Raw genomic sequence first — 24661 nt, 5'->3', positions numbered from 1 at the left:
GGCTCTGCTGCTATCGCTGGGATAAATGCAGCTTTTGGGCCCGGAGCAGCATCCGGCAGAGCCACGGCACTCCCCCCGCGCCGGGTTATCAATCCCTGCTCAGCAGCGCCAGCGCCGGGCTGGGTCCTCTCCACTGGGAGCCCTTTTCCTACCCTCTGGCCACAAGAAAGACCAATGTGGCTTAATTCTGCACAGTATCAACACCAAACAGACTCAGCCCGACGGTACTGGCTTCTCTTAATTCGTCTTTGTACTCCTCGTTTTTCATGAATTTTTAAAAACTTTCCATTTCTCTCCCTCTTCCCCGCTGGGTTTGGGTGGGTCTGTGGGGGTGTGTGTGCCCCTCATGCCTGCCTGGGCTCTGCAGACCCCTGCTTGTCCTCCTGGAGAAAACAAAGGAGAGGGGAAAGTCAGCTCGGATCTCCCCAGCCTGGAAAGTTTTTGGGTGGGTTGGGAAAGGAAATCTGCTGCAGTTCAGCTGAAGAAGGGAGATGTGCAGTGGTTATCAGACCCTTGGCACTTGGGTCCTGGCACAGCGTGGTGGCAGGGTGGCATGGTGGCATGATGCTCTGACTTTCATCAGCATCACTCAGATGTAAAGCTACAGATGGTGCCACTTGGAGGGCATGGGGTGGAAGGAGACTTCTGGAAGGGAAAAGAAAATTATCCGAGCCCTCAATGCACTTAAAACACAGCCTCCACCCATGAGCAGGAACTGGGAGCTGCCTTCTCCCTCCTAGTCTTTTCCAGAGAGTAGGGAATTTCAGAGGGCAGGAAAGAGGGAAATGAAGATTCCAAGACGGAAAACAAATCCCATGAACACAGCCAAGGCTGGGCTTGTCCAGAGACAGTGTTTTGGTTTGAATCTAACCACAGATAAGCTGGGAGCCTCCTTCCACCCATCCCAACCAGAGCCTGGCTCCTGGGGCGTGCAGCCCTGGGGGTCTGTGTCAGCAGAGGATGGCAATGCCGTGGTGCCACTTGTGTCACAGCTGAGCTGGGGCCAATCCTCAGCAGCCCCCAGCCCCAGCCTAATGTGCAGCTTCCCCAGGGGCATCATCTTCCCTTGTCCCAGCCAGCAGAGCATTGTGGTGAGCCCTGTTTGGAGCTGGGGAGGTGTTTTTTGGCCATCCCAGCAGAACCTTTGTCATTAAGCCCTCAGTCAAACCCTGGCAGACAAGCAGCTTGCATGGCACTTGGATTATTACCCCCTTAGAGGAATCAAGTGCATCATTGAGGCTGCTGGGATTCAAACTGATGGTTCCAGGGCTCCAGATCTTTCAGTGCTGATGCTGAAGAGCAGGAAGGCATTATTCCCTGCAGGAAGGCATTATTCCCTGCAGGAAGGCATTCCCTCCAGCAAGCCAGCCACTACATCAGACGGGGAGCACACCACGGAATAATGAGGTACAACTGGCCTTGGGGCACTCTTTGCAGCTTGATTGGCCTCGGTAGCAGAAGAATAACCAAGAGTTTATTGCTTCTCTTCTACTGATCTTTACTCCCAGCTGCTTTCTTGGAGATGCCTGGATCCCCATATCTCATCCCACCAGCCGTGGGTTGCTGGCCCGGTGCAGAGTGCAGATGGTGCCCAGGACAGGGTTGTGCTGCTATGGGCTGTATCCCTGCTGGAAACCCCCCACCCACTGCCTGCCCAAGACAGGTGATGAGATCTGGGCACCATTTGGAGCTCTTTCCTCCTCTTCCTGCAGGTGCAGTGAGCTCCTGGAGCTGCACCCAGCGTCCTAGGCTCTAGCACCCACCCTTTGAGGGCTGGACACCTCTCCTATGAAAACAGGGGTGAAAAAGTAGGGGCTGCTCATCCTGGAGAAGAGAAGACTCCAGGGAGACCTTCTGGTGACCTTAAAAGGGCTGATCAGAAAGCTGGGGATAGACTTTTTAGCAGGGATTGTTGTGATAGGACAAGGGAAGGTGGGAGATGCCCCATCCCTGTAACCATTCCAGGTCAGGTTGTTTGGGCTGCTGAGCAACCTGCTTTAGTTGTCCCTGCTGAGTGCAGGGGGTTGGACTGGATGACCTTTGAAGATCGCTTCCCATCCAAACCAATCTATGATTCCATGATTCCATGACTCCACACTGAGCAGAGAGCACCCTGCTCCTCAGCCCTTCATGCCACATCCCCTTCCCCAGCACCCAAACCACCTGACAAGCCTGGGCAAAGCCCTTGCAGCAGCAGTGATGCCCAGGAGCTGATTTCTGCCTACTGAAATCCCCACTGCCCAGACAGGAAAAAGAAGCAGAGAGCCTTTTCCACCCAGGAAGCTGCTGGCAATGCCCAACTCCTGGCAGTGTTTGCAGAGGGCAAAGGTTGGATGGATGCAGGTGGGGTTTTGATGGTTTGGGTTTTGGTTATTTTTGGGGGTTTTTTTGGTTGTTGTTTTTTGTTTTTTTTTTTTTTTCCCTTTTCTTAGGAGGAGCCATGCTGCAAATAGCCAGATTTCTAAGATTTCTCTATCATTAAAATGTAAATGAAAACAGACACGAAAACAATCTGAATTTCCAGCCGAGTTGCTCTTGCTTAATATTCTACCCTGAAGGGGGATGTGCGGAAGCAACAACATTTCAAAGGGAATCATTAAAGAAGGCAGGCTCAAACTGTGTTTTCATCAGATACCATGGCAGAGCCCAGCACTCAGGGTCTTGCCCATCCTGCAGCTGCTGGAAAGGATGAGCAGGAAAGAGCTTTGGGAAAAAGAATCATCCCAGGCAGGGTGAGGAGGACACACATCCCCCACACTCGAGCCAGGGATGTGCTGGGATGTGTGGCTGCTTGCCTGGCCAGGGAGGGTTGGGATAGAATCCCAGAATCTCGGCGTGGTGGGGGTTGGAAGGGATCTCTGTAGATCATCCATTCCAACCACCTTGCTAAAGTGGGTTGCCCAGGATCACAATGTCCCACCCGTCACCAGGCAGGGGCAGGACAGATCCTCTCCATTCCCTACCCTGGACCTAGATGTCCACCCTTTTCCTCACTGCCTCTCCCATCCAGCCATCAAGATCCATGCTGCTCCATGCCAGGTCAGGAGCTGCGTGGAAAACACTCCCAGCTGCCTGAACCTAGTGCCCACAGGTGAGATGGCAGAGCCCTGCCCAGGGTGCAGTGAGGATGGAGTCCCTCTACTCCCCACCACCCTCCTGGACCTCCCAGCCAGCAGCTGGTGCTCCCAGCAGAGCAGCACATGTGGATCCTTTAAGGGTTGACATCATCCCTCTGGACAGCCTCTGTGCACTGGGGAGGGACAGTGGTGGTGGAGCCCCTCGCCAGCCAAGAGCAGGGGAAAGTCTTCTCCTGCTGTAAACCAAGCACATGAGATCTGGAAGTCTCCAAGACACAATAGACAGGAGATCCTAGGATGCTTTACGTGTGTCCCAGTCTGGATCTCTGGATGTTAATGGCCCAAAGTGGTTAATTTTCTTCTGTGCTTCCATGGCAGCAGTTATCACATCATTCCATTTTATTTTTAAAGACTTGTTTTTAAGCCCACCAAATACTGGAAGGAGTTAGAATGGATTCCAATTACAAGGTAAAATATTTCCCTCCAAAGCTTCAATAACTAACTTGATTTATATATAGATTTTTTTTTCAGTGCTCTTATTTTAACTTCCAAAGAAAGGCAAGGTCTGCCAAATCTTGCTTAGTGCAGTAAAACCAGCCCAGTGTTACAGGGATTTCATATCATAATAACAACAAACTTTCAGAGGAGACCTTAAAAACAAAGGGCCCTGTCTGCTGCTCATGGAAATTCAGCCTCATGCCCTGGGGTCTGCAGTTCCTTTTTCCCTGCGTGCCAAGGAAGCCTTCAAGTGTGAGCCCCAGCCCCACCACGGCTCCCTGCTTCTCCACAGCCCCTCATTATCACCCAATTCCCAATCCCACCACAGTGAAAGCTGGAAGAGACTTCTGAGGGTCACCAGTCCAACCCCCCTGCTAAAGCAGGGCACCCACAGCAGCTCGCCTGGGGTCACAATGGCCAGTGGGGTTTGGAATCTCTCCAGAGAAGGAAAATCCACAACCTCTCTGGGCAGCCTGCTCCAGGGCTCCAGCACCCTCACACCAAAGAATTTTCTGCTGCTGTTCAGATGGACCTTCCTGGGTTCCAGTCTGTGCCCATTTCCTCTTGTCCTGCTGCGGGGCACCTCCGAGAAGAGTCTGGCCTCATCCTCTTGCCCCCCAACCTTTAGGTATTGATAATGGCCTCATCCAGACCCTGATGCAATGCTCAGTCCTCCCCTGACCTGGGAGCCTTCAGAGCCAAAGCATCACCTCTGAGCCCCCAAGAGTTGTGTTATCCAGCTGTGAGCCAAGAACCCATCCCTGCTTTTACTGAGGGTTGGCAATCCTAGAGGATGGAGATGTCCTCAGAGTGGTCTTCAGGCACATCCCTGTCCAAGCTGGTGCACCCATCCTGCATGAGGCTGGATCCACACCCACAAGAGAGCTGTGTTGGGTGTAGAGTTCCAACCCCCTGGGGTGCAAGTGCCTGGAGGGTTGAGTGTGATCTTGGCTCCCCCCAAGCTGGCCCAGGCCCAGCCTTGCAGCTTTTTCTGTCTTTATTGTTTTTCCCCCTGCAGTTGGTCAGGATTTTAATTAATTCCCAAATCTCGTTTGGGCAGCGGAGCTGGGGCTGGAAGAAGCTCTGTCTGAAGTTGATTTTGCAAATCAGCCCTGGCCATCTCAAACCAGCTCTGGGGGCAAAAGCATGGGGGGCTCCCAATATCCGAGGGGGAAGCCTCCTGCTTGCGGAGCAGATCCTCCCCTTTGATGTCCTCCCGCAGTTATTCTTTCATTTCTTGAGCAAATAATCTGGATTTTCACAATATTTACCTTGGAAATAATTATTTGTGTAAAGCATTTGACCAAGATAAACAGAGAATCACTCAGTCTCTGCGGGGCTGGGAGGTCTCACGTTCCCCTAAACCTGCTCCAGAGTGTGTGCTCCGTGGGCAGCAGCTGGGATGGAGAATGGGAAAGCCTAGGACGTGCATGTCCTAATGAACCTGCATGGCCTAATGAACCTGCATGGCCTAATGAACCTGCACATCCTAACGAACCCAGGGAGGGCTGGGGACAAACGTCCTGGTAGCCCAGGGCACCTACAAGGGAAGAAAAATGCAGCCTCTTCACCCTTCATGAATTATGTCTGTAAAGGGGCTGTTGCATCCCTGAATTCCCACAGATTTGGAGGCTGTAAAGGAGAAGCAGGGAGGGGGGAGAATGAAAAAAAAAAAAGGTGAAGGAAGGTTCAAAGGCTGCTGCAGCTTCGGTTTTTCATCTCAAGTTAATCTCTGCAAGGCCTGAGGCAAAGTCACCTTTGGGTCAGTACTCAGGTGTTTTTATCTGCCATCTCCATCTGCCCTTAGCTGCCCCCCAGCCCTTCCCAAGCTGCCCCCCAGCCCTCCTGACCAGCCAGAGCTGCAGGGCAGGGTGGGGGACGCCTGGGGAATCCAGTCCCCCGAGTTCCAGCCAGGTTCTCCCAGGATACAGGGTAAACCCTGGACCCATGCTGCACCCCAGAACCAGCTCCCCACTGTCCCACAGTCATGGGGACAGACCAGAGCAGTGAGACACTGGAGATTTTAAAAGCAAAAAGGTTTTTAAGTTGAGCATGGATCAGCTGCCAGGGTTGGCACAGTGGTGAGTGCCTAGGGGTGGGAGAAGGTTGCCAAGACCCTCAGCCTGCCACCCACCTGTGGTGACCACAGGGTGGCTGCTCCCAGCACCTACCCACTGCATGCCTGGTAGGCTTGGGAAGGGCAATAAAGGAACAAACCCACCCTGGGCTCAGCTCTTTCACCTCCAAGGCTTTTATTAATGTGTGCAACATGTCCACGATCACAGCTGGGATATGACACAGGCAGCAGGCACTGGGCACCAACATGTGGCAAGCAGGAGGGTGATGAGGCAGCAAGAGCTTGCAGGGACACTGCACAGGGTGAGCCCTGGTCACAGAGTGACCACCAGAATGTCCTTTCTAGCAGCCAGTTCCAAAGAGATCCAGCTTTTACCTGTGGGTGGAGGAGGCTCAGCCCAGCCCCTGGCCCAAGGTGGGCTTGGACATGATTCTTTATCTGTGGTGCAGGAACTTCTAGTGGTCAGTGGAGGCTGGGACGTGTCCAGGCTGCTGGCTGCACGCCTGTCTGTCCATCTAGGTGCTGCTCTCTGTCACTAGAGCAGGGTCCTGGTGAAGTAACAGTTGCCTCTCAGCTCTTCTTCTCTAACATCAGGAAGAAGAGCAACTCTGAAACCTCTCAGCATCCTCCTTTTCCAGAGGAGAAATGAGTGTGTGGCTTGGCAGAGTGACCCTGGAGAGGACAGGGAGCACGGTCCCCTCCTGGCTGAGCCCTCACTTGCAGCAAAACCACTCCAGGGCTGCTCCTTCCACAGAACACACATCAGCTGAACAGCAGGCACACACAGCATCTCCTTTTTCACCCCTCTTTGAGAGGACTGCTCTTTGCATGCTGGAGAAAATCTGGATTAGAAAAAAATACCCTTTGCTTTCCAGTGATAAATGAACAGAAACACCACCAGCAGGAGCCTGCAGCCTCCTGATCATGCACCATGCTGCAGCAGCTCCTGCACCCACAGACCTGCACGTCACACGCTGGCTGTGAGGAGAAATCCAGATGAAGCCTAACCCTACAGAACATGGATTGGATTTGAATCCATTGACATTTCAGTGCAAGCATTCTGAGGTCACTTCTCAGAACGACTTTTTTTTTTTTCCCTTCTCTCTCCCTTCACCTCTCTGTGAGTTCAGATCTTATCTGCACAGCTTTCACCCGGTGCAGTGGGGCGAGTCCCCGGGGCAGCTCAGCACACCCTGCTCACCAAAAGCACCAGCCGTGGCCAGGGGTGGCTGGGTTCTGCTGGTGTGGGCATGACGTGGGGGATGAAGTGAGCTTGTGCCCGAGCACACACTGAAGAGCTTTGCCCAGGCACAGTTATTAAAAGCTTCACTGCCCCAAGGCCCTCGTTGCCAGGCTCCTGCACGAGGATCTCACCCAGCCTGGCACGTGTGTGGCTCAGCCAGGCTTACACAAAGGACCATAAATGAGATTTAGAAGATGAGCTTGGTCCCATCAAGCTCAGCAAACCCTGAGCCCCTGAGGTCTACCCAACCCAACATCCCACCGTCCCGGGCCCAGCAGGACATGGAGCAGAGACAAGCTCCTGTGCAGAGGGAAAACCAAGATGAAGGCTTTGGGGACTTGCAGCAATGATGGAGAGGCATGAGAAGGCCAGGGTGGGCACCCGAGTGCCCAGTGAGTGCTCTGCACCAGTGTATGGTACAGTGACACCACCAGGCAGCCCTGTGCCAGCTGGGCAGGGCGATGGTTGGGCTGGGGCAGCACCAGTAGCACCTCAGGGGCTGGGGGTGGCAGCAGGGCACAGCGGGCCGTGCTGCATGCAGCGGATCAGCTCCTTGCGGTTGTCCAGGATGGTGTCGAAGCTCTCCTGCAGGCGGTTCTGCTGCTCCACCACTCGCTGCTGGAGGCCATGGATCCAGCGCAGCAGGGCCAGGCGCCTGTACATCACCAGCTGGATGTGGTGCTTCTCCTTCTCCTGCTCCTTGAAGCGCTCCTTGTCCTGGAGATGCTGCACGGCCTCTGCCAGAACTGGGAAGAGGGTCCCCGGCTCAGGCTCGGTCATCCCCGGCGGGGGTGGGCTGCCGGGGAGCGGCGCAGCGGCAGAGGGGTCCCAGGAGCTGCCGCAGGCGCTGTCGGGGCTGTCGATGCTGAGGGAGCTGCTGGCGTAGCCGTTGTCCTCCACGGGGGAGCTGGGGGGCTTGCTGTATCCCAAGGCTGGCTCCTCGCTGAGGGGGTTTTGGCTCGCAGCCCCGCTGACCTCCGCTCCCTCGGGGGGGCTGCGCAGCCCCGGCTCGGGCAGACACAGGCGGGTGGCACCCGGGCTCGGGGCGGCGTCCCTAAGCCGGCCCTGGCCCATCTGTCTCTGCATTAATGACAGCAGATTATGGGGTGGATTTGTGGTGTTTTCGCTCCGGCTGCAGCCCTCCTCCAGCAGGGTCCCCGGCGCTGGCCGGCTCCAGTTCTCGTTGCTGTCACACACCTCTCCCACGAAGTTGGAGTTGGAGTCCTGCCCAGGCTCCGGGATGGCCGTGCCCAGCGCCGGGACCCCCCGGCCCTGCCGGAACGGGGCATTGGCAGGGGCAGTGGGCGGGCAGATGGCAAACATCTCGCTGGTCTCTTGCCTGCAAGAGACACAGAGGCATAATGTGCCTGGGGGGCACCAGCCTGGCACAACCAGAGCTCTGGGCAGCCACAGCCAGAGAAAATATTTTCTGATTTTATTTTATTGCTGTTGAAGGTGTTAAAAAAAATGAGTAGATGTGGCACTTTGAAACATGGTCTAATGGTCACAGAGGTGTTGGGTAGAAGGTTGGATATGATGACCTTAGAGGTCTTTTTTCCAACCTTAATGACTCTATGAATCTGTGAAAAGAAACTTCTTCCAAGCAAATCTCCACCAGCCCTAAATTACTGCTCTGCACAAACTCTGCCATCTCCCCCATGCTGGGCTGTTGGTCAGGTCTGGTCTCCACCAGCACCAAAACCAGTTAACCCCACTTGGCTGCTTCCTTCTCCACAGGACTGGGAGCAGACAGGACCAGAAGAAAGCTAACCCAGCATTTCTTGCTGGGTCACTGGCAGTGAGGGCTGATCTCCAAGCTCTCCCAGCAAGGCCACGCTCACAAGAATCACATGAAGGAAAACCCATCATTGAGTGTCCTGGGTTCACCCCGGGAAGCAGCACTGAGGCAGGAAGGGCCCAGGGTGCAGCGTGCATAGCTTGGTGCGTGGGGCATAGGAATGGAAAGAGCCATGAGGATGCATCATGGTGTGGTACAACCCTGGTGCCACCACCTCTGTTATGGACCCCACAGCTGTGGACCCCAGGGCTGGAGAAGCCCTGCAGTATGCACCTTGCTGAGGGCTGGACAGCTCAGACCTGTTTGTTTGCAAAGGCAAGGCTGGCACCAGAGAGAGGAAGTCAAGAGCCTGTGCAGGGCTGGCCTTCTCCGTGCTCCCCGAAGGCTGGGACCCCCCCTTTCCTGAAAGCCTGGGACCCTCAAGAGACCTGGGACCTCCCAAAGGCTAGGACCCCTTGAATATCTGGAATCCTTTCAAAGGCTTTCCCCCCAAATCTGAAACCCCTCCTAAGACTGGGACCTTCCCCAAAAGCGGAGATCCCCAAAAGGTTAGGACTCTCCCGAAGGCTGGAATCCTCTGAAAAATGAGCCCCCCCCCCCCCCCCCCCCGCGAAGATCTGGAACACCCCTAAAAGCCGGGACCTCTCCCAAGGGCTGAGACGTCCCCCGAAGATCTGGAACCTCCCCCAAAAGCTGGGACCCCCCCCCAAAGACTGGGACACCCCCGAAAATCTGGAATCCCCACCCCAGAGCCTGCTTCTCGGGGACCGCGCACCGCCGCACCCGCCGCAGCTCCCAGCTCTGCCCGGGAGGTGTTCCCGGCCCCGCCGCCGCACGGGTGGATGCGCCGAGGCAGATCCGTGCCCGCAGCCCCGGAGCCGGTGATGGGGACAAACCGAAGAGCACATCCTGAACCCGCAGAGCCCCCCCACACCCGCGGGAACCGGCGCCGGGGCCCTCCCGCCGCAGCCGCATTGCGCCGGGACACAGGCGGGAGCCGGGGCGGCGGCTGCGACCCCCCGAGCGCACCCCAGGCCGGGTCCCGAGCACTCACCGCGGCCCCCGGGCTCGGTCCCGTCCCTGCCGCCGCCGCCGCCGCCACGGGTGGGAGCGGAAGCGGCTCACGGGGGGAGGTGTCACGGCAGCACTTCCGAGGGCTCCGGGCTGCGCCGGGGGGGGGACCGGGACGGGCGGGAGGGACACGGGGATGGGCAAGAGGGGTAGCCGGGCGGCTCCCGGGGGCTGCCCGCTGCGGCTGCACCGACCGGCGGTGCTTGGGGTGTGTGTCTGTCTGTCTGTCCATCCGTCTGTCTGGCTCTCTGTCTGTATCCTATATCCTATATCCTATCTCTATCTCTATTGCTGTCTGTATCTACATCTGTATTTGTCACTCACTCAGCAAGTCGTGGAATCATTTGGAGAGGGGAAGACCTTTATGATGCTCAAGTCCAACCATTAACCCAGCAGTGCCAAGTCACCACTGCACCACATCCCTCAGCACCACATCTCATAGAATCTCAGAATTGTTTTGGTTGGAAGAGCCCTTAAAAATCATCAAGCCCAAATGTTCTCTAACTCTGGCTGCTCTCTAAATGTTCTCTAAATCTGGTGCTAAGCCATGTTCCTCAGCACCACATCTCTGCATCCTTGAAACACCTCAGGGATGGGGATTCAACACCTCCCTGGGCAGCCTGTGCCAATTCCTGACTACTCTTGCAGGAAAGAAATTGTTCTTAATGTCCAACTTAAACTTCTCCTGGTGCAACTTGAGGCCATTTCCTCTCATCCTATTGCTTGCTACTTCTGAAAAGAGACCAACTCCCACCTGATTCCAACCTCCTTTCAGGGACTTGTAGAGGGAGACAGAAGGTCTCCCCTCAGCCTCCTCTTCTCCAGATCAAACAACCCCAGGCCCCTAAGCTGCTCCTCACCAGCCCTGTTCTCCAGACACTTTGTTGCCCTTCTCTGGACCCACTCCAACCCCTCAATGTCCTTCCTGGAGTGAGGAGCCCAAAACTGAACTAGTATCTGAATCCAGGGATTTCACTGTGCCCCAGTCCTGCTGGTCACATTATTCCTGATCCAGGCCAGGATGTCACTGCCCTTCTTGGCCACTTGGGCACACTTTGGATCATCTTTAGACACTGTCAGCCAGCACCCCAGAGATACACCATGTGTGACATGCCCTGAGTCTATAAGCATCTGTAGCATCCCACAGGAAATTCCTCCTGGAGGAAATGGATAAATTCCCACCTGTGTCAGCCTGGCCAGGGAGAAGGGGGCAGGGGGCCATGGTTTGGAGCCTCCCACCACCCACAGCCCTGACATGGGATGGGAGCCATACTGAGTGCATCCTGCCATGGGCATTGTGGCCAGGTTTGGGACAGGCTGACTCCTTCCCAGAGCCTGTCCTGTGGGTCCCATGAGCCTCATCAGATCCCTGTGGGGACAATGATGACAGTGGGGGTCCCACACACTCAATGGGGCCTTTATTCTCCTCACCCAGGGCTGGGGTGTCCGTGGGATGGGAAAGGAAAAGGCTCAGCAACATCAAACAGCTCCCATGAGTGCTGGTCTAGCACGGGGTGGGTCACATGAAGCACCATGAGTGTTTCAGGAGATAAAGAGGCTTTGTTGGGCTGGAGAGTGTGCTGGGGGGTGGGCAGGGGAGATGCATTGCATAGTGGCCAGGCTGGTGCTGAAGACCCCCCCCCCCCCCCCCCCGTTAACCCACTGAGATGTCCTGAGAGGTGATCTCCTGCTGGGTCCACCCAAAGTGACCTTCATCAGCATCCCATGGTAGCTCTGGGAGAGACATGGCATGAGCACAGTGCCATCATGCCAGAGGCTTTGCAGCCCAAGCCCACCCCATCCAAAACCAGGCCTCAACGCATCCCACCTGCCCCAGAAGAAGAGGAGGAGGGGATGAAAGTGCTTTAAGGCTGGATGAAGATCCTTTCTAAAGCTCTCGACTGCTGGAGGTGAACTTGGGGGAGAAACCCCACAAGCAGACATTCCCCCATGACATTGCAGGGGTTGAGAGCAGAGGAACAACACTCATGAGTGATAAATAAATTCTTTTAACTTCCCATCTGCCTGACAGACCCCCAGGCAGCTTCTCCTGCTCTGGGCTGCTCTAGCCCCAAAGGCTTTGACACCTCCATCGAGGAGAAATCGGTGGGGTAGGACCAAGAGCTGTAAGTAGGACACTTGTGCTGCAGCACTGCTGCTAGGAAAGCCTGAGATGAAAGAAACAAAACCTTCCCGTCACACAGGAAAGGCAGAAACCAACCCAGACAGGACTGGGAATGGGCAGGAAAGGAAAAGGAGCTCAGAGGAACAATGGGCTCAGCTCTGCCTTGGACTGGGCCTTGGCTTGGAGTGCTGGGTTGTGTCTCACTCCCATTCGGAGCCTGAACTCAAAGCAAAGCAAAATATTTGTCACTGAGAGCAAGGAAAAGGTCTCATCCTTTCAGGGACCTTCTCAGGTTTACTGGGAGGAGGCACAGCTGAAACAGACCTCTTTCAGCACCAGTTTGGATCTCAGCAAGCAGAAGGAAGCTGGAAGTTCATCTGAACTTTGGCTGGTGGGTAGGAGCTGGGTTTGCTCCTCTCTCAGCTTTATTGTCATCTTCCCCTCCTCTTCCCCCACTTTGTTCCAGAAATAAATTAAAAGCTCTCCCTGCAGGAAATGAAAAATTGTTTAAGAAGACAGAGCACAGGACCTGATGTGCTGGAGTTTCAGAGCTGGGTGACCTGGGTGAGAGGAACACAGTGCACCTCAGGGCTTAGAGAGAAGAAGGGTGCTGGGGTGACCCCCACAGAGCCATTCCAGAAGGCATTGGCACCAGGTTTCTCCACCAAAGCAGGTCCATGGGACCGTGGATGCAGCATCCTTCCTCTGAGCCCAGCATCTGTCCTGGCACCCAGGTGGCTTCTATGACCATCGGGAACTTGCACCAAGAGAGACCTGGCCCTGGCCATGGTGGAAATCACCTTTTAAATGCAGCCCCTGCTCCATGCTCAGAGCAGGCTGCATGCTGCCGGCTGCTCCTCATCTGCTGCATCCTGCTAAGTGATGCAAGATGCAGCCTGCCATGGGCTTTGAACAAAATTGGTCCCAGAAGGAGCCTTCACGCTTGGCCCCGTGTCCATCTGATATCAGCCCCATGCCATGGATGCAGTGTTGGGTGCCTGACCTCTGTCAGGAAGGAGAGACACAAGGAGCTCCAAGTTCCCCACTGAAGGATGGGTTAGGGGCTGCAGTGCCTGCAGGGTAATGGGCACATGCATGGCTGTGTCCAGTCCCACCAGCATGGACTGGGATGGAGGAGGGAGGGAGGAAAAACAGCCTTCAACATCAGCCAAGGGCAAGGACTCCACAGCCTTGCTGGGGAGCTGTGGAGTGCAGGAGCAGGTGAGTGCTGGCGTTGCTGGTCCCCAGTTCTGCCTGCAGCCCTTCCGCCCAGGGGGCATGTGCAGTGCATGCCCACTGCACGCCCACTGCCTGCCAACAGCACACCCATAGCACACCCAGTTCGCACCCACTGCATGCACACTGCATGCACACCAATGCTTGGGCTGGGAGAATAAGGGAGCCCTGGTGCACGGAGAGGCTGCGTGCAGGGCAGGGTGTGGGCTGGAGCCTGCAGCACTAAAGGAAATGAAACGTTTCTCCGGGAGATTTCCACATTCTTCCCCTTTCCGGACTCCCTTTGGTTCCCATCTCCTGCCCTGTCCTGCATGGGGCACCAGCCTGGGCAGGGAGCTGGTCAGGACCCCTTGTGTGGGCATGTTCAGCCTGGGCAGGGAGCTGGTCAGGACCCCTTGCCGGGCCATGTTCAGCCATGCAGTGATGCTGGGATGGGATCACCTGGGCACCTTCGTGGCCAAGAGCATCCTGGCAGCAGCCCACCTGGCACGTAGTTCACTCAGGAGACACCACCCTACCAGTGGGCTCAGCTTAAGACCCCAGTGCTGGGATGGGCAACCTGTCCTGAAAGAGTTAAGGGTGAAACACTCAAAAAAAAAAAAAAAAAAAAAAAAAAAAAAAAAAAAGACAAAATTACGAAAGCAAAAAGTGCCCTGAACCACATGCGACCCAACCTCCCCCCGGCTCATCTGAGTTTAATAACGGAGCAGGGAAATCTCCCAAAAAGCTCTCGGAGAAATTAAAGTAAACAGCAGGCTGCCCCCGTGCCTCGCTGCCCCTGTGCCCCGCTGCCCCCCTGTACCCCGCTGCCCCCCGTGTCTCGCTGCCCCTGTGCCCCGCTGCCTCCCGCTCCCCGCTGCCCCCCGTGCCTCGCTGTTCCCCGCTGCGCCCCTGTACCCTGCTGCTCCCCGTGCCTCGCTGTTCCCTGCAGCCTGCAGAATCACAGAATCAAACCGGTTGGAAAAGACCGCAGCCCGCTGCTCCCTGCGCCCCGCTGCCCCCTGTGCCCCGCTGCCCTCCAGTGCCTCTCTGCCCCCGGCAGCCTGCTGCCCCCTGAGCCTCGCTGCCCGACTCGCTGCGTGGCCACCACTGCTCACTGCAGGCTAATTGCCAAGGGGCAATGGGGGAGCTGGTGGCTGGGTGAGGGCAGCTTTCCCAACACCCAGCAGAAATCTGGGCTGAAATTGGGGCATAAGTTGGGGCCCAGGTCAGCTGGGCAAAGACAGGGCCATGGGGATGCTGTGGACCAGTGGCTCCCTGCCACATCCCTGGCTGTGAGGAGCTTCACACAGCTGAGGCTTCAGGTTCAATGATGCTGGTGGGAACAGGAGCCACTGGGACCATCACACTGCCCAATGACTGCAGGGCTGGGGCTGAGAATCTCTTAGGAGTGCTGGTGGGTGCTGAGAGAGGAGGGGGAGGAGGAGGATGCTATAAAGGGTTTGTCCTTGTGGCCTCACAACATTTAAAACCCATGTTCATATCTTCATAGATCCTGGCCAGTTCTGCAGGCTGAGGGAAAGAAAAGCAGCCCCAGGCTGTACAAGTGCTGGTCACTCCTCTCCAGGGAGGGGACCACAAAGCCACCAGCATTAAGGGGACCAGGGGGAGCTGAGCATCGCTGCCAGCCTGGCCCTGCTCCATCTTCATCCCTATCCTCATCTCCACCATCCCCATCCCTGTCCTGCAGTGCCCTCACATCCAGCACCCCATGGTCTGCATTTCCCATGCAATTTTCTGGGGAAAACACCACTGAAAGGCAGGGAAAGGGGGCAGAGGGGGTCTCCATCCCCTACCTCCTTCCCCTGCCTCCTTCCCTTGCCTTCCTCTGCCTCCTTCCCCTGCCTCCCTCCTCTTTGCTTTCCTAACTCCCAGCAGAGGTTCATGATGGTTCAGGAGCTGTGTTCTGTCAGTGGAGTGAAGCTGATGTCCCACAGAAGGTTCCTCTGAGCTTATCTGCTGCTGAGGTACAAAAGAGGAACCTTGATGCCAGCTCCACCCCTCCCATCAGAGCTGGACCCAAAAGTCACCATTTCCTCTTGGCCTGTGAATCACTAATAAGCTCCAGACAGAGTGGCTTGATGAGGAAATTGTTTGGGATATGCGAGGAAGGGGGAGGGACAGGGGCTCACAGCTCCACTGGTGGCTCTGGGTGGCTTCCCCTTGGTGTCACCTCCCTGTGCTGCAGGACATCCCTACCTCGGGTCTCCAAATCTGCTCTGGCCATGGGTCACATCTCTAGTCCAGCTGCAAGGGAGGTAGGTTCACCATTGGCTGGATTTGTCCATTTGTGAGGGTTTAGGGACAGCAATCCCTGTCCATCTCATCCCGTGAGTTTTCCTCTGACCTCTGGCCATCAACTGTGCCAGGGTAGTGCCACTCCAGGAAATCTTTCCATCATCTGATGGAAATGATAGTGGGTGAGCACTCACCAGCCTCTGAGCCCTGCACATTCCTGGGCTGTCCCTGGCCAAGGCAGACCCAGCCCTCAGCTGCAGGAGCTCCCAGCTTGCAAATGATACAATGGGACTGGTGCCCACAGGTTCTGGGATGCTGCTCAGAGTGTGTTTGGGAATGGCTGTGCTCCTGCCCTCACCAAAACCCAACCATTCCCAGTAAAGAAAGCTCCTGCCCCTAGGAAGGTGTGGTGAGGGATTCAGAAGGTTGTGGGGAGGGATTCAGAAAGTTATGGTGATCGATTCAGAAAGTTGTGGTGATCAATTTGGAAGGTTGTGGTGATCAGTTCAGAAGGCAATGGGACTGTCCCCCCCTCCTGCCCTGCAGATGACAGAGCAGCACAGCTCAAAGCACCTCCCAACTGCTACACACTTGTCCTGGAACAGAAAGGCTTCACATTTGGACCTCATAATGCAGAGAACTTCAGGATTTGGAAATTTCAGTCTTGGCCACAAATCTGATACATTCCTTAAATGCTTTGGTTTATCCCTTTGTCACAATTTTGGAGCAGAGGTTGGGCTTCAGCTGCTTTGAGCAATAACTGCAGCAGATTCTAACCTGAAGGACTCATCTTGTATCACATTCATGGAAATTAAATGTTTGATGGCACATCATCAGAATTTCCTGAGGTGGGAACTGCTCTTCCAGAGAACTTTGAACAAGCTCTAATCAAAGAACACTTTGGGGTTGTGGTTGTTTTTTTGTTTTTTTTTTTTTTTTTTTTTTTTTTTTGTTTTTGTTTTTTTTTTTTTTTAATCTCAGCTTCCCATTCACCTAAACCAAGTCAAAACATCTGTGAAAATTCAACCACAGCAAAACTGGCTGGAAAAATTAAAACTGAGGGTGTAAAATTCAGGGACTGGCCATGTTGCAGCCAGGTGGGATAGGCTCTGCACTCAGGGTGTTGATGTGACCTGCACTGCTCCAAGTCCTTGGTCAAGAAGGGCTTGAGTGACTTGAACAAGAAGGCTGGAGAGGGTCCAGCAAAGCACTGCAAAGATGCTGAGGGGACTGGAAAATCTCTCTGATAAAGGCAGAGGGGATTGGGGCTTTTCTGTCTGGAAAAGAGGAGTCTGAGGGGGGATTTCACCAACACTGACCAATACTTCAAGGGTAGGTGTCAGGAGGATGGGACCAGTCTGTTTTCAGTGGTGCTCAGTGACATGACAAGGGGTAACAGGCACAAACTTGAACATGCACAAACTTGAACATGGGAAGTTCCAGCTAAACATGAGGAGGAACTTCTCTAATTTCAAGTAGATGGAGCACTGGAGCAGGCTGCCCAAAGATGTGTTGGAGCCTCCATCTCTGGAGACATTCCAAACCCACCTGGACATGTTCCTGTGTGACCTTCCCTAGGTGACCCTGCCATGGGGGGGGGTAGAGGGGAGTTGGACTCAATGATCTCCAGAGGTCCCTTCCAACCCCTACCATGCTGTGATTCTGTGAGTAGGGTCTGGTGGTGGGGAGGCTTCCACTGCCCATCCCCAGTGCCCTGAGCATTGTGCCAGCAGCACCTGCTGGGGCTGCCACCGCTGGGAGGTAGCCAGGTGCCAGCTCTGCTGTGGCTCAGCACATGGTGGGTTCCCCACAGCAAAAAAAATATCTTTTTGAGCTGAAAAAGGGACAGTTTCCACAGAGAATCACAGAATCCTTATGCCTGAAATCCTCTGCTTTTAGATCAAAATAGAAATATAATAAAAACACTTTTTATTTATTTCATTTTAGAAACAAAAATAGCAATTCCAAGGCTGGATTCGTTTTCCTTCCTCTTTCTTCCTTTTCCATGGCAAGATGAAATGACAAAAGGAAATTCAGACTTGAATTACCTTTTGCCACCTGAGCAAACTGCTCTAGTTGGGGATGTCCCTGCTGAGTGCAGGGAGCTTGTACCAGATAACCTCTAAAGGTCCCTTATAACCCAAACCATTCCATGATTCTATGAGTGTTTTAAATTCCCCCAGGCTGTGAGATGGGATGGGAAGCAAGCAGCAAACCCAAAACTCCTGTGGGCCTTTGGGACCAGGAGCACCTTTCCTCAGGGACGGCACAAGCAGGCAGCTGGCAGCTGCTGCTCCTCAGCTCCAACACTGTTCGCAGGTGCCCCAGTGCCAGACAGCGAACAGTGGCACATTTCTGAGGTCAGAAAGCAGATTTTCCAGCAAGGAGAGCAGCTTGCCAAGATAAACTCCAGCTTCCTGCCGGGTCGGTTCCCATCAGCCTGTTTGGGTCCCGGCGAGACGGACCCCAGCGAGGGGCAAATTCTCTCTGCATGGGTGAAATTCCCCCCGCCGCCGAGGTTATCATCCCAGAACAGGAACCAACAATATCCTTTCATTTAGGCACTAATTTGAACAATGTGCTCCAGCTGGGGGAGGAAGGGCCCTGGCTGCTCCACAGCCTTTGAAAAATCCAAGCAGGAGCCAAACCAGAGGGAAAACAAAAGCCCTCAGGGATGCGGAGGGCTCAGCGATGCCATGGGCTGTGCCCAGTGCTGGTACCAGTGCCACGGGTTCCAGTTGTGCTGCCTGTGCCAAGGGTGATGCTGGAAAGAGCTGTGATGTAGTCAGGCACAGGGACATCCCAGGGCACCAGAGTCATCCTGGGGCACCAGAGATATCCCAGGGCACTAGGGACTTCCTGGGGCACCAAGCCCCCATGTCCCAGTTGGTATCAGGGAAGTAAGTTGGCTCAGGCTGTCCTGGAGCTGAGAGCCACATCTGTGGTGTTTGGGTTTTTTGCCTTTAAGAGCATCAAGTCCAACTATTGTCTAACTACCAAGGCTGAGGTTAAGCCTTGTCCCTCAGCATTTCATCAGGTCTCCAGAATCCCAGCACAGTTGGGGTCTTAAGAGACCTCTGGAGAACATCCAGTCCAACCCCCCTGCTAAAGCAGGGCACCCACAGCAGCTTGCCCAGGATCACAATGCCCAGGTGGGTTTGGAGTCTCTGCAGAGGAGAATCCACAACCTCTCTGGGCAGCCTGCTCCAGGGCTCCAGCACCCTCACACCAGAGAATTTTCTCCTTCTGTTCAGATGGAACCTCCTGTGTTCCAGTTTGTGCCCATTGCCCCTTGTCCTGTCCCTGGGCACCACTGAAAAGAGTCTGCCCCCATCCTCTTGCCCTCCACAGTCCTTTTAGCTCTTGCAGAGCACTGATCAGATCCCCTCTGGGGCTGCTTTCCTCCAGGCTCAACACCCTCAGGGCTCTCAGCCTTTCCTCCTCACGGAGATGCTCCAAGTCCCTCAGCATCCTCCTGACCTCAGTATGCAGGATCAGACCTGGGATCCCAGGGTACATCCCTGCTGGGGGGCGTGCTGGGACCACTGGGATGCAGGATGCTGGGCCACGATGGGTCACCAGGAGCCTGGGCTGTCCCCAAGCTCCTCCTCGCCCAGACAAAGAGCACCAGCTCCTGCAGCCCCCCCCCGCCCCCAGCAGCTGGCACTGGGGGGACATAATCCCACAAAAGTGCTGCTCAAGGAGGGGATCAGTGGGAGAGGTGAGGGGCACGCTGCTGAGCCCCCACCATGGCTGCCCCCTTCCATCCCCCTATTGACTGCCTAAACAGTTCTTTGGTGATTACAATGTCAATATTGCCTTTCATGGAGTAAAGGCCTTTTATGGGATCCCCACACACTTAACCACTTAACCCCGGGCACAAAAAGAGCAGTGAATGAGCTGTTCAGAGGCTGCTCGTGCAGAAAAGCAGGAGCTGAATGGGATTTGGGGAGCCCTGTGTATCAATTGCTATGCTTGAGGGGCCCTCAATGGGGCTTTTGGCGTTCGAGCATGTGCCAAAGGGCTGGCGTGGGGCTGGAGGAGTGGCAGGGAAGAAAAGAGAAGGAAAAAAGCAGCTGCTTCTCTGTAATAAAACAATGATTTATTCATAGCCATTTGGGGAAGGGGCTGAGGGGGAGGACGCAGGGAAGTGCCAAAGTGATGCTTGTCCTTCTGCACACCTGGGAGAAGCTCAGGGGTTGAGCCCACCTGGGGAGCAGGAGGCTCAGAGACCCCCCAGAGCTGCCCATGTGCACCCTTGGAGCTGCCCATGGGGATCCCCAGATCATGGGGATCCCTGGAGCTACCCATTGAGACCCTGGAGCAGCCCATGTGCACCCTTGGAGCTGCCCATGGGGATCCCCAGATCATGGGGATCCCTGGAGCTACCCATTGAGACCCTGGCGCAGCCCATGTGCACCCTTGGAGCTGTCCATGGGGACCCCTAAATCATGGGGATCCCTGGAGCTACCCATTGGAACCCTGGAGCTGCTCATGGGAACAGCTTTCATGGGGCTAGGGACAGGGGAAGCGAACTCAAAGCAGATCTGGAGTGGTGAAAGGGCTGAGATGAAGAGGCACCAGGCAAAGCTGAGGCTGAGCATGAGAACAGGGGGCAGGAGGGATGGAGAGGTGGCAGCACATGGCTGAGTGGGTGGAAGGAGAGAGGCTGGCACCAGCATCAGGGATCCTTCCTGGTGGGCTGGGGGTGTCCCCATGCAGAGCTGGGTGTGCAGGAAGCAGGGTTTGGAGCAGGGGGTGCTAGCTGTGGCCTTGCCCACAAGGAGCAAAAATCAGGGACAGGCACCACTCATCCAACAGCAGGAAAGGGACACCAGAGGGTCATGTTCCCTCCTTGCCAGGCCACAAATGGGATCTCAGGGAAGTCACGAAGGGCTAAGGAGGAGCAGATCAAGCCCAGCTATGGCCCTATTTTTAGGCCAATGCAGATGGAAGGATGAAAGAGAAGGGGGGGAGGCAGGGCAGGAACAGGAGCAAGACAAACAAACACCCAGCAGATGTTGGAAGCAGGGCTCTGCCCCTTGCAGGATGTGTGCACAGCTCCCGGAGATGCTGGTTCTGCTGGCCTTTATCCACAGGGACTATGGGGTGCAGGGGGACCCGGGCAAAGTGGGGAGCAATGTCCCCTCCAGCCCTTTGTCCTCCATTGCCAGGGTTCACCCTGGCTGGTGGCACCACGTCAGCCCCATGCCCTCATCAATGCCTCTGTAAAACCTTGAAGCTGTGAGCAGGAAAAATCCCAAGGCAGCATCAGACCCCTGTGCCCCTTCCAGGCTCCCTGGGCTGGGAAGCAGGGAGGAGGAAGGAAGGAAAAGGCGTTTTTTTTCCCCCCCTAATTTGGTGTTCAACTATGAAAGGGCTTTTCAAAGCCCACCTTCAGGCTTCGTGTAAAAGAGGAACCTGGAAATGCTCTCCCTGGCATATCCCAAGAAGCCAAGGAGGTGGTGTTGGGGCCTTGAGAGCCCAAGGGGAAGGACACAGCTCCCTAAAACATCACCTGCCCATGCAAGAAACCTCCTCACTGGCCCAAAGCTGAGCCCCATTCATCACTCCTGGAGATGAGACACACCAGATAACAAGTGGCTGAAAGTCAGAGAGGATAAATAACTGTGACAGGGCTGCTCTTGGAGACACCCTCCCTGTCCACACTTTTGTGGGTGCCTGGGGGGGATCTTTTTGCCCTTTAACCCTCGTGTTGGGTTCAGGACAACTGATTAAAGGTCCAGGACAGCTGAGGTGTGATAAGCACACACAAAATATGCAGCACCCTTCTCCTCATGTGTCCATTCCAACACAATTTTTCACATGTTGGAAATACAGATGATTTTAGCCTGGGTCCATCTGGTTTCCCAAATAACCTGTCTACTTGATAAATAACATAAATTAAATTAGACAAGACAAACAAATAGTTTTGGTGGTGGGTTTGTTTTTTTTTTTTTTTTTCCCCTCCTCTCCCCCTTTCAAGTCTCTTGGCAAAAAGGAAGGGAAAAAAAAAAAAAGGAAAACATAATTCAGTGACTGCCTTGAGCCCCCGAGGAGCCAAGCAGTGGTGAAGGCTCTGATTATAAACGTGTCTGCAATGTTAACCTTTCACACCCAGCCAAGGGCCCCTCCCTCTGCTTACCAGTTCTTTTTTAATGTCTTCACTGTCCTTTAGGTACCTGCCTGAGAGCTCCTTCTCTCTGCACACTCAGGCAGGTAACATCCCACACTTAGCAGAGCTTCTCTCATCAAAGCTCCTGGGGGTGCAGGCTAGGATCAGGAGCTGAGGTCTGAAGGGCTTTGTTCCTTTCACCCTTTGTGTGGGCAAGGGAAACTGTGGCACAGAAAGGTGTATTCACTATTTACTGCAGCTGCCTAACTCAGATGGAAACCTGGTGTCCTACCAAGGTGCAGCCACTTTTCCATCTCCAAATCACAGACTGTAACTACCAAGAGTTAGCCCAAGAGGGAAGAGCAGGGAGGGAAGTGGAAGGAGCTATTCCTTCAGCACAGGATGGTCCCCCAGAGACTGTTCTGTGCAGGTTGAGGTGCACCACTGCCCCTGGGCTGTGCAAGGACCCTCCTTCCCCCCTGTCACCTATCTTTGCTTCCACTTCTCTATTCCAGCCAGCCTGACAAGCCCCAGACCTCCCCCTTAGCCCAGCAGCATTTTCTCAGTGCCAGGAGGGATGAGCTCAATCGATACCTGAAAATGAGAAGCCAGAGCTGTGGTAAGGTGCCAGACTGGAGCTGGGGTGGGGGCATCCCAGCCAGGGGGATGAGGTGGACAGGCAGGAGAGCAGGCAAGGGTCAGGCCCCCACCCACAGCTCTCAGCCCTGCTGGGTAGATGGAGTCTGGCACAAGAAGCAGCAGCAGCAGCTCAGCATGTGTTCAGCCCTCCTGCCTTAGAGATCTTAGCTCCTCCAGCATGGAACACACTGCCCTGAAAGCAAGTCCTGGGGTGGAGGCAGTGCTCAGCAGCATTTCACAGCCCCTGACACTCCTGAAAGGTTCTGGTAGGGAAACATTTCCTCTGAACAGCATGAACCAGAATCTTCCCATTCTGTGCATTTTAATTTACAAGCACTTCAAGCCCAGCAATGTTGTTACGTTTTTGGTTTTGTTTTTTTTTTCACTTTTGGCTCTGGAACAAGCACAGCATATTTTGAAGGGAACTGTTCTAAAGGGAAAGTGAAACAAACCCCCTGCTTGTGGCCACCTTGTGCTGAGGAAAGGCCACTAAGACAAAGCCAACCCTCCAAAGTTGCTCTTCCCTCTGATGCTAAGCTAAAAAAAAAAAGAGCAGTTACAGGCCTGTATTAATTTGATTCTTTGCAACACCATTGAGCATGGAAAACTGTAAGAATTTCCCTTTGAGTCAGAGTAGTCAAAGCTTTTAATCATCCTTCTGTCCCCCTTTGCTAGGGGAAGAGCATTCTCCTGCTGCTCTCTAGTGGTAGGATCAGCACCATGAGGAGAAGCTGAATTTTGCAGCTGCACAGATTCACGGATCGCATCGGATAGGAAGAGAGCCTCAGAGGTCACCTTGTCCACCTCCCCTGCAGTCAGCAGGGACACTTCCAACTCGATCAGGCTACCCAGGGCCACATCAAGTCTGATCTTGAACGTCTTCAGGAATAGGGCCTCAACCACATCTCTGGGCAACCTGTTCCAGTATTCCACCACTCCCATTGTGAAGAACTTCCTCCTACTGTCCAGCCTAATTCTACTCTGCTGCAGTCTCAAACCCTTGCCCTTCATCCTATGGCTTCAAATGTTTTCATCCACTAGCTCTGTGCTGAATGAGCAGAACTCACACATCAGTGCAAAACCCACAACAGAACTAAGTGGATGTTCAGAGATCTTCCTTCAGTTGTGTTGGTCTCCAAGAAACATTTGATAAATGACTTTTCCTTCTTCATTCCCTTCCCCTCCCACCCCAGACCCAGGTGTATATCAGTTACTGGAGCTGTTCAGATCACAGAATGGCTCAGGCTGGAAGGGAACCTCAGAGCCTATCTATTCCAACCTCCCCACCACAGGCAGGGACACGACTTTCAACTAGACTAAGCTGCTCCAGGTCTCATCCAGCCTGGCCTTGGACAGCCTCCCTGGGCAGCCTATTCCAGAGTCTCACCACCCTCCTACTGAAGAACTTCTTCCTAAGCTCCAGTCTAACCCTGCTCTGCCTCAGCTTCAAACCATTCCCCCTTGTCCTGTCTCTAATGAAGAATCCCTCTGCAGCCTTCCTGTAGAATCCCTTCAGGTAGTGGAAGTCAGCTCTAAGGTCCCCCTGGAGCCTACTCTTCTGCAGGCTGAACAACCCCCACTCCCTCCCTGTGCTCACAGAAGAGCTTCTCCAACCCTTGGATCATCTTTGTAGCCTTCTCTGGACTCACTCTAACAGCTCTGTATCCTTCTTATGCTGGGGACACCAGACCTGGAAGCAGTATTTGAGGTGGAGTCTCACCAGAGCAGAGTAAAGAGGATGATGAAGTGGGAAAGGCAGCCTCAAGCCACCCCTGCAGCAAGTTTTGTCTAGGAACAAACCAACCCACAACTACTGAATCAGTAAAAAAAGAAACATTCTGAGGACCAAGAATTTTATGCAAAACTAAGTGGAAGACCTGAGAATTTACCCTCCACTGAACACAGGGGGAGGGGGGTTGTTTGTGTTGTATTCAAATATTATTGCAGCTGTTCCTAGAGAAGGGCTTAGTTGTGGCTACAAAAGCAAAAGAGCTATGAATAAAAAAAAAAAAAAAAGAAAAAGAAAAAAAAGAGAGACAAACATTGGGGAAATCCCCAGAGCTAAAATCTTGTAAATTAACTCCAAGTGCCTCCAAAATTAAACCCAGGTTTTATTGTAAAATTACATTCCAATTAGTACCAGAATTCTTTATAAACATAATATACAGTTAAAAATATTTTACATGCAGCACAGCAGCTGTGTGCTTCTGATGTTACAACATTTACAGTCCAGGATATGTCACTGACAGAGTCAGCAACCTAAGGAGGAGATATTAAAACATGGAGAGGTTTGGGCTTAAAGAGCAGACCACTGCCTGGGCTCCCCCACATGCAGTCACAAGTGTCACAAAGGCTGGAGGTTGTCTCACTGTTTAGAATAGCTGTGAATGAGGTTTCTGGGAATTTTGTTAGCAGCTGCTCAGAAATGGTTTCTCTTGGATGAGTGCAGTTTGCATGAAAACAAAGCAGTGGCTGAGTTAAAGAGTTTCCAGTCAGGCAAAACAAACAAACAACTAAAAATCAAAGCAACTAAACCCCAACACA

General features: G+C 54.1%; 1 protein-coding gene across 1 annotated transcript; it reads right to left on the bottom strand.

Annotated features, from left to right (window-relative positions):
- Positions 1-7387: 7387 nt before the first annotated feature.
- On the bottom strand, positions 7388-8218 carry C33H1orf216 (chromosome 33 C1orf216 homolog). The gene has a single exon (XM_054395476.1). It carries the CDS (start codon positions 8216-8218, stop codon positions 7388-7390), a length of 831 nt encoding a protein of 276 aa, XP_054251451.1.
- Positions 8219-24661: the final 16443 nt, after the last annotated feature.

The sequence above is a fragment of the Indicator indicator genome, chromosome 33 (genome assembly GCF_027791375.1).
Source record: "Indicator indicator isolate 239-I01 chromosome 33, UM_Iind_1.1, whole genome shotgun sequence".
NCBI classification, from domain to species: Eukaryota; Metazoa; Chordata; class Aves; order Piciformes; family Indicatoridae; genus Indicator; species Indicator indicator.
The sequence above is the reverse complement of the archived record's forward strand: the minus strand, read 5'-3'. Positions and strand labels throughout refer to the sequence as shown.